The following is a 15,961-nucleotide window of genomic DNA, read 5'->3' as shown; positions in this document are numbered from 1 at the left end:
GGTCTCGACTGCCAGTATAGAGTAGTCTTATCTTGCTGTAATTATCTAATGGGACAAAGGGAGTTTTATTTATAAACATGGTCAGGCGCTATTCCGCTGTTCATTTATCATGCTATGGATCCAGCAGACTAGAAGAACCTCCAATACATCTCAGGGTCCCAGTTATTTAAGGCTTTTGGCCTAAAGAGGGAACAGCACTAACTTAGGGACTCAACCCAACTGTAGTCCCTAATTTTAAAGTCACCATACATATTAGATGGACATCAGCCAAACCTGCTGATTTTGGTGAGACTGGCAAACCATATTATGTTTTTGAGGGTTTCCTTGACTCCCCTAAAGCTTGAAAACATATGCATGCTCGGCCATACATGCATTTCTCCTAGAAAGACGGGAGTTACAAAAAAGAAACAGAATACAATCAGGGGGCTATGTGCACAATGCTCGCAAAAATAGTCCCCCGGTCAATAATATGGCAAGTAAGGGTGACCTCCTAAACATTAATTATTACCACAAGAAAAAGATGGAGTCACTTATAGAAAATAGTACATATACTTTATTGAGAAATAAAACACAGTTAAAATATATATGATTATGTATCACAAAGGAAGAATCAAACAACAACAAGGTGGTATCATCTGATCTGCAACACAAGTAATAGCAATAGTAAAGTACAGTGATAGGTCAAAAATGTAGAGCAGCGTAATATAATACAAACATGGCAAAAGGGACTTGTATATTACAACAATCCCACAAATTGCACAAACCCCAAAGTGGAAATAATGCAAAAGTGCATAAGTGCCTCAAATGTAAAAATATACAAAGCTATACAGACCAATGATCAGAACAATGAGTAGTTAGTGTAGATACCAGGTTAGTGTCACTCCAATGTATGTTTCAGTATGTCAAACCTTCATTACGCTGCTATACATTTTTGACCTATCGCTGTACTTTACTATTGCTATTACTTGTGTTGCAGATCCGGTGATACTGCCTTGTTGTTGCTTCATTCTTCCCTTGTCATCCATAATCATATTTTTTTAACTGTGTTTTATTTCTCAACAAAGTATATGTACTATTTTCTATAAGTGACTCCATCTTTTTTATTGTGGTAATATTTAACAAGACAGAAGGGAAAGTTGTAAGCTGTGTATGGCCACATTTATACCTTTTATGTAATTTCTATGTATTCGGATTTTTCAAATTGTCCCAAGTTGTTATTATCAATTTCTGTCTGAGGAGAGTTTGACGGTAATCCTAAATGGAATGCCTGATAGGACATCCATAATAGATTTCGGCCTCTTCCCTACAAAAAATGTCTCCAGTTTTAAGAAACCTACAGTTGTGTGAACCAAACCTACCTATTTGCTTCCGATACCTATGTGCCTCTTGAAAATCAAGGTGTGAGTGTGAGCAAAAACTTGTACTCGTACCAGTGTGCAAATATTAGCATTGAATGTTTTTGTTTCTTTTTTTGTTTTCTTAGTTTTTATTGTTTGTTCATAAAGGCTATTAATAGGATAGGTCTTCCTCAGATTTATGTTGTATGAGGACTTAACAGATGAGCATCTTTTTGAGTCATATATGAGGATTAGCCATGAGTGTAATGCTGGCCATAGGCAATAAATAATTGTCAGAAAAAAGGGAACATTTTTCCCAACGGTCCCAGAACAAAACAAGGATAGAACCCATTAATTCTTTGTTTTTTTCAAATATAAGAAGCACCAAAGAGGTCTGTCTGTCAGAATTTGTTTGTCTTTCTTGGAAAAACCTGCCTGTTTGACCAAGATAATGGGGTATGTTAATGTAGGAATTATGGAAGATAGCCATAGACTGATAAACCGATTTGTCAACAGTTATTGTATGATCATGGCCAGCTCCACTCACTATCTTCCTCACTAAGGTTCAAGTATAAGTAAAATGATGTGTAACTTGCAGTAATTCTGAATTATACTTTTATTCTAATATGTAACAGATGCCCCAAAACGGAGGACTACGAAATGGCGTAAGAATTTTTCTCTGTGGCACGGCTGCATTTTCTTAAATTGTCTCAGCTAGACGTGCACCCTAGCCCATTCCGTGTCTGTCGGCCATTCACACTTTTGTCTCTGTATGTTTTGTCTTCAGCCACTCATCCTTGTTTATAATATACTTTTCTGTCAACCCTTCTGAACCATCTCTAAGTTGGATCTTAGGCTTTGAGATCAGTATGTGTGGGTCAGGTTTTGAGTTTTGGTCAAGACTGTGTTTGTGTATTTTTAGAAGAGCAACGGGTAGCGCTCACAGTCCACAACTGTAACAGTTCAGCCTTTAAGATTAATATTTTTGGTAAACATACGAGGCAGCCATTTTGTTTACCATTGTTTATCAAATAATAACCTCGAAGTCACTTAAACCTCTGATATATTTGCATAATGAATTAGTTAATTGAAAACTTTATAGCGATGAACCTAGTTCACAAAATAAGCGTATCATTTTAGAAATAACATTGTTTTGTTTGCATAAGGTATATAGATGTTTTTGTTTTTTTCTAAACCTAGCTACAAAATGTGTGACTGCAAAGCATGAATGCCATGAAAGGGCCTGAAAAGCCTTTTCAATTAAATAGTCGAAAGCATTTGCATATAGATCCTTTCACAGACTGCTGTATATCTAACTAGACCTCCCATAAATTTCTAGTATTTTATTGGAACCCGAAGCGTAAGTAGCACAGGTGTAACATATAGTTGCTCGTGGAAAACTAATGGGTTTGTTAACATATAGTAAGGTATATTGACAACCTACTTTTAGGGCTCTTGTTTCTTATTAGTTATTTTATTTTGTAATCCTTCTCTACGTCTTATAGGCTTTTTCTCTCTCGGTCATTCTCTCTTTAGTGTCTAATCTTCTGTCTCTCCTTTTAGTCACCCCTATTGTGCCTATTTTGCCCCTTTGTTTTGCCAGCAGCCGTGTGACAGTTCAAAATTGTGTGGGCAAAGCCCGCTTTCTTTGGGGTGGTCTCATTGCTTTCCTTGTAAACTGCCGCCTCTTGACATTTTGTTGGTAGAAAGGGGGGAAGAAGGAAGAGGAGAGATAGTATCCAAGTAATGTCATGTGTGATGCCACGAATAGGACCATAGTCAACGCACCAGTTATGGGTTGTAGAAATAAAGATATTCAATGTTTGGGGCTTTTATGCAAACCATTCTTGTACAAGCCATTTGCCCCTAGCATATACCACCATTCTTATTAGGCAACTCTTCAATTTACAAGTGTATGGACAAGACTGGTAAGCATGCAGCCCTATACAGATACACAGATTTGTAAGTCTTATACATATAAACATTCATACATGTGTGTCAAGGTTCCTAAGCACACATGGGTCTGGGTAGTCACTGGATACCACATCTCTCTCTCCTTCTCTTCCCCTCCCCTGTCTGTCTGTTTCATGCAGCATTTTTTTTTTTTTTTTACTGTAGCATAATGTCCAGGGTGGAGAGGGAGGGAAAGTCGGGACATGTTAGACTACATTTTCCACCACTTTGTCCTTAACCTTTCCATTGCTAGTGTGAGTTTCATCTCATCCTCCTGCAACTTATAATTCCTAATTATAGAGAATTCATATATTTTTATGTAAGATTACATTAAAAACCAAGTTTGCTTTGTGGTCTGAACTCTTCAAATAAATAAGTTGTCAGGTATTGTATGAAGAAGTATGAAGGTTCTCTAGATAATATTGTAATGGGATGGAGGCGCAATTCAAATGACACAAAGTACCAGGCCTGTCTGAGTAAATATTGAGGTCTAGAACTGTCCTGTGCCACTGTTCTCCTAAACACGTAGACCCCAGGCACACAGGCCCCAGGCCCACAAGTATTCTTCCCTAAGTTTTCTGGTTTTGGCATGAGGTACTCACATAGACATCACTGGGTGTTTGCACGTCTACCTGCTATTAAAATGGCTCCAATGAGAATGAAGAAAATGCTTTTATGTATGCCAATTGTTATATATTTTAGAATATATAGAATGTCCAATTTCATGAGCTGTCATTTTGTGGAGAACATTGTTTAACAAGAACAGTCCAACTCTATGGACAGATACAACATACAGACATGAATGGCACTATTTTAGGAAAACAATTGTTGACATATACAAGGTAAAACATAAGTTGACCTAGTAATGCCATAATACCACCGAGTCTCTAATAATTGGCGTACAGTTACAATACACTGCGTCTATACAGCCTGGTTATAATATAAGAGGGAAGGTGCTCTTCTCATATACAAGGGATATTGAGCTAGTTGTATTTAAACAGCCTGTTTTATTGCATTGCACACAAGGATCGTTTTTGGAGTCGCTTCTATCCAGAGGTAAGATGGAATAATATGACTCTACGTTGCTTGTGACTTGTTTACCATCATTTCTAAAACCTTAATATCAAAATTGTTCATTCTGTGATTTTCACAGCTTTGCAAATTTTTACTTAGCCTATTAGTGTTATATAAACCTCCAGTCGTCCCCAAAGCCTCTTCCTCCAATCTACCTCTAAGTTAAGGGACCATGTATAGAATAAACCAGCTAATTCATGATGGGAGTTGCTTTTAGAGCTTTCGAGCACTGCCCTTTTCTATAAGGACAGATAAAAGAAATGTTCCTTGTATCTCTAGGGAGATAGATAGCATTTCTTTTTGTTAATAACCCCTTCCTCCTTCAGTTTTATAACTAACCTATATGATGGTCAGTCTGATCACACACTGAATTTAGAGAACTTATTGACTTAGGTTCTGCTGCAATGTAATATAAATGAAAAAAGAGCAATTAAAATAGATTGTCTGCAAGAAATGATAATCTTGAAGAGGTCAAGAAACTTGAAAAGAACTAGATTTCCTTGAGGTGTGTTTTTTCTTCTAGGACTCCAGTCAGATTGGCCTTCTAAAGGAACTGCTAGACCTTCAGAAAGACATGGTTGTTATGCTGCTTTCTCTACTTGAAGGTAAAACTATAGGACAAGTTCCATACAAGTCACTGACTATACTGAGAATTATTCAATGTAAATGAACTTGAGTAAAGATGAGTATTGACATTGTCTCATACTTAAAAGTACAGAAAAACTTATCCCCTATCCGCAGGAGACAGGGCTCCCTACAGAAGATTGCAGGGGGCCCCCAGTAGCTGGACCCCCTGCGTTCTCCTGTACAAATCCCCGGCTCTCTCAGGGAGCAGCGCGTCATGACCCCTGCCTGAGGCGGCATTCCTATAGAGTTTTTGGAGCGAGCATGGCGGGTTAGGCTAGGTTTTCACACAGGTTTTTTTCTAGTGTTTTATTTTTTTTGTGAAAAACTGCCACCCCAGTTTTTGCAGCAAAATCAGAAATAGATACAGTAGGAAAGAGATGTATACATCCTTACTTTATATTTCCCATCCCTTTTGAATATACTTATGGCTTTTGCTCAAAAACAGCAGTGGCAGTATTCCAAAAAAAACACCACAAAAAAGGTGTGGAAACCCAGCCTTATTGGATTATTGTCCATCTCACCATTATTATGTCCTAATGTATTCTGTATAATCTTAGGTAGTGTGCAGTGCAGAACTATATTCAGTTCCTGAAAAGTTGTACACTGAAGATTATAAATCTGGAATATGGCTAAATGTTTTTTTCGGTGATAATTTGTAAGAAGGATGAATCATATAAGTCCTGGAAACTTCATCTTCTGGTTTAATTCAATTGACATGGACAGAGTATGCCATGTGTCAGTGCTGCATTTATAGCTCATGCTGCCCTCGGCACTGACACTAAATTAGACCCAATTTAGACAATAGAGGAAACCAGCTTTTAGGCTAGGTTCAGACTACGGAATTTCCGCTGGAATTTTCACTTTGAAATTTCCGGCAGAAATTCCGCTTACTATAATGCATAGTGTAGTGAATGGTTTTCCGTTCACAAATTCACACTTCGGAATTTGTGAAGCGGAAAATCCGGATGAAAAATTCGCTAAAAAATTTCCGCCTGAAGAAAGGGGTTGCTCTTTCTTCAGGCAGAAATCCTAGCAGAACACATAGCAGTCTATAGGAGACTGCAGTGTCCGCGCGGTCCGAGTGCCAACTAATTCAGTCGGCGCAGGCGGAACTCGGAATCTCCGGGCGGAAATTTTCTGCCCGGAGATTCCGTAGTCTGAACCTAGCCTTATAACAACATTTATGCTGGAATATGTCAGATGCTTTCCATCAGAACAGTCCTATTTAGATAAATGGAAGGGATTTTCTGTTACAAAAATTTTCAAAACAATTCTACCGATTGTAACTTCACTCCACATTCATACTGTTTTGGCCATTATGTTTGTATTTAACCTCTTTCCGCAAAATCAGGTACAACTATGTGGTGATTTGGGATGACTTCCCGCCTCACCACGTACATGTAATGATAAGTTTAAACTGTTTATTGAGCTTGACTGTGCTGCCCAGCTGAGGCTCCCTGAAGCTGCCAGGGACCAATCACAGCGGTCCCCAGCCAGCGATCGCTGCTATTGGCATGCTATTGGCTACAGACAGACCAATAGCAGTGATAGTGCGGGGGTCTCCTCCTTCCCCCTCTTCTCCATCGCTTCACACAGTGAAACGATTGCAGGAGAGGAGGGCCCCGTTGGAGGAGGCCACCTGCAGCACTGCGCTCCCTCTGTGACCGATCGGCGCTCTGTAAAGTGAAAGCAGAGCGCCGATCAGCCTTGTTCTATACCTGTCAGTGTAAAACTGACAGACATAGGCATAATTCAATGGAGTACAAATGTGTACTCCATTTAATTATGTGTATAATAGTAAAAAAAAAAAGTGAAGTGTAAAAAAATGTGTAAAAAATAAAAAAGTAAAAAAAAATAAAAAAAAAAGAAAATTTTAAAAAATAAATGTGAAAAAAAGTGAAAAACATATTCAAAAATAATAAAATAAATTATAAATATATATTATACACCCAAAAACACACCCAAAAATATTCCCCCCCAAAACATCAACATGTCCTGCAAAAAAAGACTCCCCACACAATTGCGTCAGTCAAAAAGTTATGGCTCACAGAATACGGCGACATACAAACATGATTTTTTTTACAAAAAAAGTTTTTATGCCATAAATGTACTAAAATGTACAACAACAAAAAAAGTATATAAATTTGGTATCGCCATAATTGCATCAACCTGCAGAGTAAAGTTAACAATTTCTTTAGGTTGTTCGTCATGCGGTATAAATGCATGACGAGCGACCTAAAAAAATTAATAAAAACAACCGCAGAATAGATTTTTTTTATTTATTTATACCACCTCATAAAAATTTTTATAAAAAATGATCAGAGTGTCAAATGTACCCCAGAATGGTACAAATGATAGTGTCAACTTGTCTCCCAAAAATATTTTTGCACCCCAAGGCCTCTGCAACTTTATATGATGCCAACAAAATATCCTAAACTAAAAGGAGTCCCCAAAATCTACACAGCACGCCTTCATGTTTGAGGCCTGTGTGCAACTCATGTAGGCCACAAAGAATTAAGGGAATAAATCTTAAATTGCATTTCACTGTCAACACCTACTGTGTAACAGAAAAAATGGAATAATATAAAAAATCTGCAAAAAATTTAATTTTTTAATTCTACCTCCACTTTGCTTTTCTTCCTGTGAAACGACTAAAGAATTAATAAACTTCTTTAATAACATTTTGACTACTTTAAGGGGTGCAGTTTATAAAATGGGGTGATTTAGGGGGTATCTAACATACAGAACCCTCAATTTCACTTCAGAACTGAACTGGTCCCTGAAAAATCAGATTTTTAAATTTTCTTGAAAATCTGAAAAATTGCTGCTAAACTTATAAACTTTCTAACATTCTCAAAAAAGTAAACTGTTTATCAAATGATGGGAACATAAAGTAGGCATATTGTAGATGTGAATTAATCATTAACTTGGTGCGGTATGAATATTTGTCGTACGAGCAGAAAATGTAAAATCTAGAAAAATGCTAATTTTTTTCTGCAAAATTTGGGATTTCTTTTACAAAAACTGCTAAATATATCAATCAAAATTTAGCATTAATGTAAAGTACAATATGTCACGAAAAAACTATTTCAGAATCGTTTTCAAAAGTAAACGCGTTCAATCTCAACAATGGGACTCTAGAAGTCAAGTACTTTACTTGGCTATCTTCAGCACTTCCATAGACAAGGAATTGACATTCGGTCAAATATTCGTAATGCTGCTCTATAGAGCATTTTAAGTCCTCTGCTTAAGACCGTAGGATTCCAACGTTCCGCTTTAAAATTGCAGGCAGAAATTCCGCTTGCTGAAATGTACTGTATATAAAATCTGCTTGGAAATTCTTCAGGCAGAATTACTCATGGAACACATTGCAGAGACTGCAGTGTCCGCGCGGTCCTAGCGACGACTGATTCAGTCGGTGCTGATCCCACTCGGAATCTCCGGGTGCAAATTTTCTGCCCGGAGATTCCGCAGTGTCAACCTACCCTGAGGGTACGTTCACACGCGCAGATTTTTTAGCGGGTTTTCCGCTGCGTATTTGAAAGTGGGTGGGCTCTTCTTGGCTGTCCGAAGCAGATTTTCCGTGGCGGAATTTACATTCCGCCGCGGAAAATCTGCTGCGGACAGCCAAGAAGAGCCCGCCCACTTTCAAATATGCAGCGGAAAACCCACTAAAAAAATCAGCGCGTGTGAACTAGGGATCGACCGATTATCGGTATGGCCGATATTATCGGCCGATAATCACGATTTTGGGCATTATCGGAATCGGCTATTACCTTGCCGATAAGCCGATAATGCCCCGCCCCCCGCACCACCCCCACCGCACCCCGACCCGCCGCACCGCGACCGCCCCCCGACCCACCGCACCGCGTCGCACCCCCCACCGTAGTGCTGGGCGGTATACCGTTATGGATTTTTTCATACCGCTATACCGGTCAGGCCCCTCCCCCACCCTCCGAGTCAATAAAAAAAATTAAACTTACCCGTAATGGGGGTGGTCCGGGCCATCCATTTTTCCTGTAGTTTCCGGCGGCATTCTGGGTGGAGGGTGAGCCGGTCCGGGCTGTCCTTCTCCGTGGGTCCTCTTCTCCACTCCGGGCAGGCTCCGGCCTAGTACGCTGCATAGACGCCGCTACGCCGTGACGTCAGGTGCGTCGCTGCGCACGGGCGTCACTGCGCAGCGGCGTCTATGCTGCGTTACTAGGCCGGAGCCTGCCCGGAGTGGAGAAGAGCACCCCCGGAGAAGAAGAACAGCCCGGACCGGTTCACCCTCCACCCGGAATGCCGCAGGACACTACAGGAAGGATGGATGGCCCGGACCACCCTGACATTTAGGGGGAGAGAAGCGGGTGGTGGCGACGGCGGCCTATGGCACTGCAAAAGCCGCTGCAGTTCATTCATTTAAAGCGCCCGCTTTAAATCAATGATCTGCAGCGGTGTCGCGGGGGGATAAATAGCCGATAACTTATACCAGAATATCGGTATAATTTATAGGCTATCGGCCCTAACCTCCACCGTTTATCGTATCAGCCCTAAAAAAACGATATCGGTCGATCCCTAGTGTGAACTTACCCTTAGGGTGAGATTTATCAAAACCTGTCCAGAGGAAAAGTTGCCCAGTTGCCCATAGCAACCAATCAGATCACTTCTTTCATTTTTAAAAAGGCCTCTGCAAAATGAAAGAAGCGATCTGATTGGTTGCTATGGGCAACTCAGAACCCTATTCTATTTTTTTTAAGAAAGTCATCCAGGTCCTGCTTGAAATTGTTTAATGGATCAACCATCATAGCATAATGGACATCATGGAAACAATACAAATGGACAAATCAGGGTGGGAATTGTGAAGAACAAGATCTCAGCTCCTCTAACTGCTAAAAGGGGTTATCTGCTTCTATCCTATTGAGGATTCCTCTAAACTAAATTGGTCAGAGATTATGGCCCAGATTTATCAAACTGTGTGAGAGAAAAATTGGATGGATTTTCCCACAACAACCAATCACAGCTCAGCTTTCACTTTACCAGAGCTCGTTAGCTGAGCTGTGATTGGCTGCTGTGAGAAAATCTCTCCACTTTTTCTCTCACAGTTTGATAAATCTGGACCTATATCACTGCTGGAATATCCGGAAATCAATGTGGTGGAGCTCGGCAGAAAGTAATCAATTACACGACAGTGCCACCTCAGGAGAAATAATGCATTACATGCCCCCCACTAAAATCCATGGAATACACTCCAGAAAAAAGACACTTTTTTTTACATTCTCTACCCTAATTGGTGGAGACCCCAAATGAGAGAAGGCCATAAAAGGGGCTAATAGGAGGTAATTAAGGCAGCCTTTATGATAATAAATCTCTTAATAAATGAGTATAAGGGTGCGTTCACACATGCATATTAGTTGCTGCAAATTTGTTGCTGCAGATTTTGCTCCCCATTGACTTTAATGGGTAGCAAAATCTGCTACAGCAAATCTGAAGCAGATCTGCCGCAGAAAATGCGCACTTGTGAATGCACTCTAAGGCAGTGGTCTTCAAACTGTGGCCCTCCCAGATGTTACAAAACTACAATTCCCAGCATGCCCGGACAGCCGTTGGCTGTCCGGGCATGCTGGGAGTTGTAGTTTTGTAACATCTGGAGGGCCACAGTTTAAAGACCGCTGCTCTAAGGGCTCGTTCACATGGGAGGATCCACAGTGTATTTTACGCTGCGGATTTGCCATTGATGGACCCCTACAGTTGTCTCAGATGTGCCTGCTCCGAGCAGCAATCCGCCACTACAAACAGACACACTGTGATGTGGGAGTCGCCCACATCGCAGTGCACAGTATACCCGCACACAACACAGCATGCGCGCAGCGCCTCGCACTCCGCAGCAGTGTGTCTGCTCTTAGCAGCGGATTGCTGCACCAAGCAGGCACATCTGAGACACACTGTAGGGGTCCATCGTTAGCGGATCCGCAGCGTAAAATATGCTGTGGATCTGCCCGTGTGAATCAAGGGTGAGTTTATGTGTGGCAGATATGTTGTAGAAATTTCTGAAAAAGAAATCCAGTTTATTCATCTGGATGGGGAGATTTCAAATGAATAGGGCAGATGAAGGCATCTTTGCAACAATTAGACAGAAGAGGAAATGGCATCCGGCTCCCAGACTGGATAAAATTGTGACTTTATTATATCATGTTAAAATCCAAACTAGAACATAATGCGGATGAGAACAAACTAAACGCAACCAACGCGTTTCGACCTGTTAACAAGTCTTAATCATGGTAAATGTGACAGACATAGAATGCATCTTGAATACTAAATAAAGTAATAAAATTGGTAGTAGGTCTGTGTCAGGTTTCACCAAGCATATTATCGATCATCATGCAGGTATTGTTCCGAACATTTCAGTGACAGGTATTGAAAGGGTGCGCCCGCCCAAGAGAGCCGGGGATTGGAGCAGAGCCGTGTTCAGACGGGAGGCGTTTTGGATACTCTGCTTAGATACGTGCTTCCCGTCTGGACTCAATTACAGGCATGATTTGAGTTATATTTATTAATAATCTACTATTGAATGACATATAATCAATGCATAACTCATTATGTATATGTATATACTCCATTTCGGGTTTATATATTTTCTCAGCTCCACATTTTCCATACATCCCTATATGACGTCACCGGTTACCAGAGTATTCAAGATGCATTCTATGTCTGTCACATTTACCATGATTAAGACTTGTTAACAGGTCGAAACGCGTTGGTTGCGTTTCGTTTGTTCTTATCCGCATTATGTTCTAGTTTGGATTTTAACATGATATAATAAAGTCACAATTTTATCCAGTCTGGGAGCCGGATGCCATTTCCTTCTCTGTCTAATTGCTGCACCTGGGAACACGGCCCTTGCCTCATTCCGAGTCTTCCGCCTGGAGAGGTATGTTACTATATACGTGATCTGGGTCTGAGAACTACATACGGTGAGCTGAATTATTCTTTTCTTGTCATTGATATTCACATCTTTGCAACAAACTTGCTGTGTGTGAATTCACTCTTACTGAATTAATAGAAACAATTAACAAACTCACAAACGTATGGTAACTTTGAATAACATCATGAATAACATTTAGTGCAACATAACAAATAATGGAATGTGTCTTTCCCTCCAGGTAATGTGGTAAATGGAACAATTGCTCGTCAGATGGTAGACATGCTGGTAGAATCTTCTAGCAACGTGGAAATGATACTGAAATTCTTTGACATGTTCTTGAAGCTGAAGGATATTGTGGCTTCTGATGCTTTCAGGTAAAGGATTGACAAAATACTAATTAAATGGGTTTTCCCGTGTAGACATTGTAACGGAACCCTTACACCCCAACTGAGTAGCTCCGTGTTGATTCGAGATCATGCGATCCGGATATCCAGAACAATGCGGTTCTCATGTCCCCTTTCCTCAGAGAAGACACCACAGACCCCTGGTTCATGTGAACTCAGCACATAAACAACAGTTTTCATACAGTACCCCCTACCCAAGGCATGAGGTAAAACAATAATTTTGAATCCCCCTCCCTCAAAGCAGGTCACATGACATTATCACATTCCATTGCCCTTATAAGGATTTATAGGTAAACAACATCAAGTGCAGCTGTTAATCTGTTGTTGCCGGGCACAGTCTAATGCTGGGTACACACCACGTTTTTGCAATACAGTTTCCCGTATCAGGTTTTTGATGAAAAATGGATTCCTCAAAACCGGACTAAACTGAATGAAAACGTATGTACAAATTTGAACCCATATACGGTTGAATACCATATATGGTTTAAAAAATTATGTCCGGTTGCATTCGTTTTTTAGAAAAAAAAAAGTATACATTTTTAATAAAGTTTCACTTGTTTGACTGAAATTCCAAGAAAAAAACTTTTGGCGTGCACTGCGCATGTGCAAAGTCAAAAACTGTATGGTGCAAACAAGATGGAACTGTACGCGCATGCAGTTCTCTACGGTTCTCCATGACTCCCATGTTAAAAATATATGTGTATATATATATATATATATATATATATATATATATATATATATATATACGGTTTCAATACGGTTTTTCACCCGGACCAAAAAGCATGGTAGGCTACGGTTTTGGGTATGGGAGAAAAAAAAGATGCAAAACGGACACAACCGGATGCATCGTTTGGCATACGGTTTTCAATTCAGAGTCAATGCATACGGTTTTCAATACGGTTCTGTACAGTTTTCAAATTGAAAACGTATAAGGGAAGTGTATTGCAAAAACGTGGTGTGAATGCAGCCTAATTGGTGGATGGTGGGAGAAGCACAGTTACAGCCCGTAGTCTGCATAGGGGGAAGAGATGATGGGAGTCCTCACAGTTCATAATACACAACCATGGCACATGTTCTCCTGATGCCGTATAACATTGCTTCCTCCTTGGAAGCTTACCCTCAACCGGGGTGTCCTTTCAGAGCTTAGGGTGCTCACTGACTCTAGCCAAAACATAACCCTAATTAGATGTTCGGGCCCCGAACAACACCTTTATGTTGCCACCTTGTATCTCTAACAGGCTTAGACTTTAATCCAATGATAGGGAGCAAAAGAGGACATCCAACCAAGGGCAAACATATGTCCAGCTCCCAGGTCCCTCTAAATAGAATTGTGACAGAGGCGTCCGTGACAGACATCTACTCTGCCTGTAGAACTTAGTAGCAAAGAAAGAATTTCTCCACAAACAGGCGCTTCTCCCAATAAATGGTTTGCTTTATTCCATCGAAGTAGACATAAAAGGTTTGACTAAAAAGGACTTTCAACGCGTTTCTAGCTCGGACCGAGCTCTTTATCAAGATCTACTATGCCTGAGCCCTTGTAGGACATATGAATATCAAAGAAGGGTCTCTTGCTTGGAACACCCCTCTATCAGCCAGATCAAAGAGAGAGTGTGGCAAAATAGTAATTACATGGGTGGTCTATGATCTAAAGGGCTGCCATATAATACTATATTACTGCTGCCACTGCAGGGGACATTTCTGGCATCCTTTGAATTAAGTGATGATAGAGAAAATATATGTCCCAGCCTATCAGTTAAAATGTAATTGAAATATTGTTAAGAATGATGGGAATTGTTCTTGTATTGCAGAGATTACGTCACAGATCCTCGGGGTCTCATATCCAAAAAAGATTTCCAAAAGGCAATGGACAGCCAGAAACAATACACTACATCTGAGATCCAGTTCCTTCTTTCATGCTCAGAAGCTGATGAAAATGAAATGATTGACTTTGAAGAATTTGCCAACCGTTTCCAGGAACCCGCTAAGGATATTGGTTTCAATGTGGCAGTATTACTAACCAATCTGTCGGAGCATGTCCCTCATGACGTAAGGTTGCAGAGCTTTTTGGAGTTGGCTGATTGCATTATTAACTACTTCAAGCCATATCTTGGTAAGATTGAGATTATGGGAGCAGGCAAAAAGATTGAGCGTATATACTTTGAGATTAGTGAGACCAATAAAGCACAGTGGGAAATGCCGCAGGTCAAAGAGTCCAAACGCCAGTTTATCTTTGATGTGGTCAATGAAGGAGGGGAGTCTGAGAAAATGGAGCTCTTTGTCAACTTCTGTGAAGACACGATTTTTGAGATGCAGATTGCTGCACAAATCTCAGAGCCAGAAGAAGAAAAAGTTGAGGATGACGATGAAGATTTTGGAGGAGGAGAAGGATCTGGAGAAGGAGAGGAGGGCGAGAATGGGTCTGATCCATCTGAAGCGACATCAGCTTTTGGAGACTTTTTAAACAACGTGATAAACTTCTTCAAAATGTTTACCTACAAGAATCTTAGAAGACAATATCGAAAGGTAAGTACTTGGTCTGGCACACAGAAAAATACAACACAAACCATACCTTTATTATAGGTTAACTATACTGTATGTAAAGCTCCACACAGCTTATGGTATTATGTGTCATTGTATCATATATATCATTATGGTTTTATTAATTTAATGTAAGTCTTTAGGAGAGACTTTTAAAAATGTCTTAGAAGCAGCCATATTGGAGACACCCAGTTGCTTCTTGTATTGGCCTGTATAGACCATGCAGCAGGGTGTATCTTCTTTAGAATCACAATATCACTCACATTGCAACAATTGGTTGAAGAGCTTGGAACATCAATCACCTTTACCTTCCACCCACCCCCCCCAAAGTAAATCACAACAATCGATAAAAACTCCAATACCTATAACTATTCCAAAGAACAAATTAGTCATATATCATTCAAATAAATTATTAAAATGTTACAGACATAGGAAATTTAAAGAGTACCAATCTTTTTAAAGGGAATGTGTCACCATTTTATTTTTTTAATAAATAAAATTATTCTATCAAGATAAAGCATTTAATTTATGTATTTAGTTTTAGGACAATATGTAGTTTCAATGTTATTTATAAATAAAGTGTGTACTGGGGGCTGCCATTATTGTAGCCTCTTTGTGGTGTGTCACTTCACAACACCTACACAGCTGCTTTATGGCAGGCACAGGGCATAAGAAAGTTAAAGGGGTTCTCCTGTGGAAAACTTTTTTTTTTTTTTTTTTTTTAGATCAACTGGTGCCAGAAAGTTAAACAGATTTGTAAATTACTTCTATTCAAAAATCTTAATCCTTCCAGTTCTTTTTAGGGGCTGTATACTACAGAGGAAATGTTTTTCTTTTTGGATATCTCTTATGTCACAACACAGTGCTCTCTACTGTCCATTTTAGGAACTGTCCAGAGCAGGAGAAAATCACCATAGCAAACATATGCTGCTTTGGACAGTTTCTAAAATGGACAGAGATTTCAGCAGAGAGCACTGTGGTCAAGATATAAGAGAAATCCAAAAAGAAAAACATTTCCTCTGTAGTATACAACCCCTAAAAAGTACTGGAAGGATTAAGATTTTTTAATAGAAGTGATTTACAAATCTGTTTAACTTTCTGGCACTAGGTGATTAAAAAAA

The 15,961-nt window shown here is 39.9% G+C and overlaps 1 protein-coding gene across 13 annotated transcripts in view; it reads left to right on the top strand.

Moving 5' to 3' along the window:
* RYR1 (ryanodine receptor 1) overlaps positions 1 to 15,961 on the top strand; it is a 169,619-nt gene that overhangs the window by 137,674 nt on the left and 15,984 nt on the right. For 7 of the 13 annotated variants that reach the window (XM_056540397.1, XM_056540398.1, XM_056540396.1 and 4 more), the window contains 3 exons: positions 4,888 to 4,969; positions 12,134 to 12,269; positions 14,111 to 14,825. In XM_056540397.1, the coding sequence (XP_056396372.1) occupies positions 4,888 to 4,969; positions 12,134 to 12,269; positions 14,111 to 14,825 (933 nt within the window). Of the gene's footprint in view, positions 1 to 1,972; positions 2,003 to 4,316; positions 4,347 to 4,887; positions 4,970 to 12,133; positions 12,270 to 14,110; positions 14,826 to 15,961 lie in introns of all 13 variants that reach the window. The other 6 variants (XM_056540390.1, XM_056540388.1, XM_056540389.1 and 3 more) reach the window with 2 other exon arrangements.

This window comes from Hyla sarda, chromosome 9, assembly GCF_029499605.1.
Source record: "Hyla sarda isolate aHylSar1 chromosome 9, aHylSar1.hap1, whole genome shotgun sequence".
In the NCBI taxonomy this organism is placed as follows: domain Eukaryota; kingdom Metazoa; phylum Chordata; class Amphibia; order Anura; family Hylidae; genus Hyla; species Hyla sarda.
Note: the sequence above shows the minus strand (reverse complement) of the source record. Positions and strands in the feature narration are given on the sequence as shown.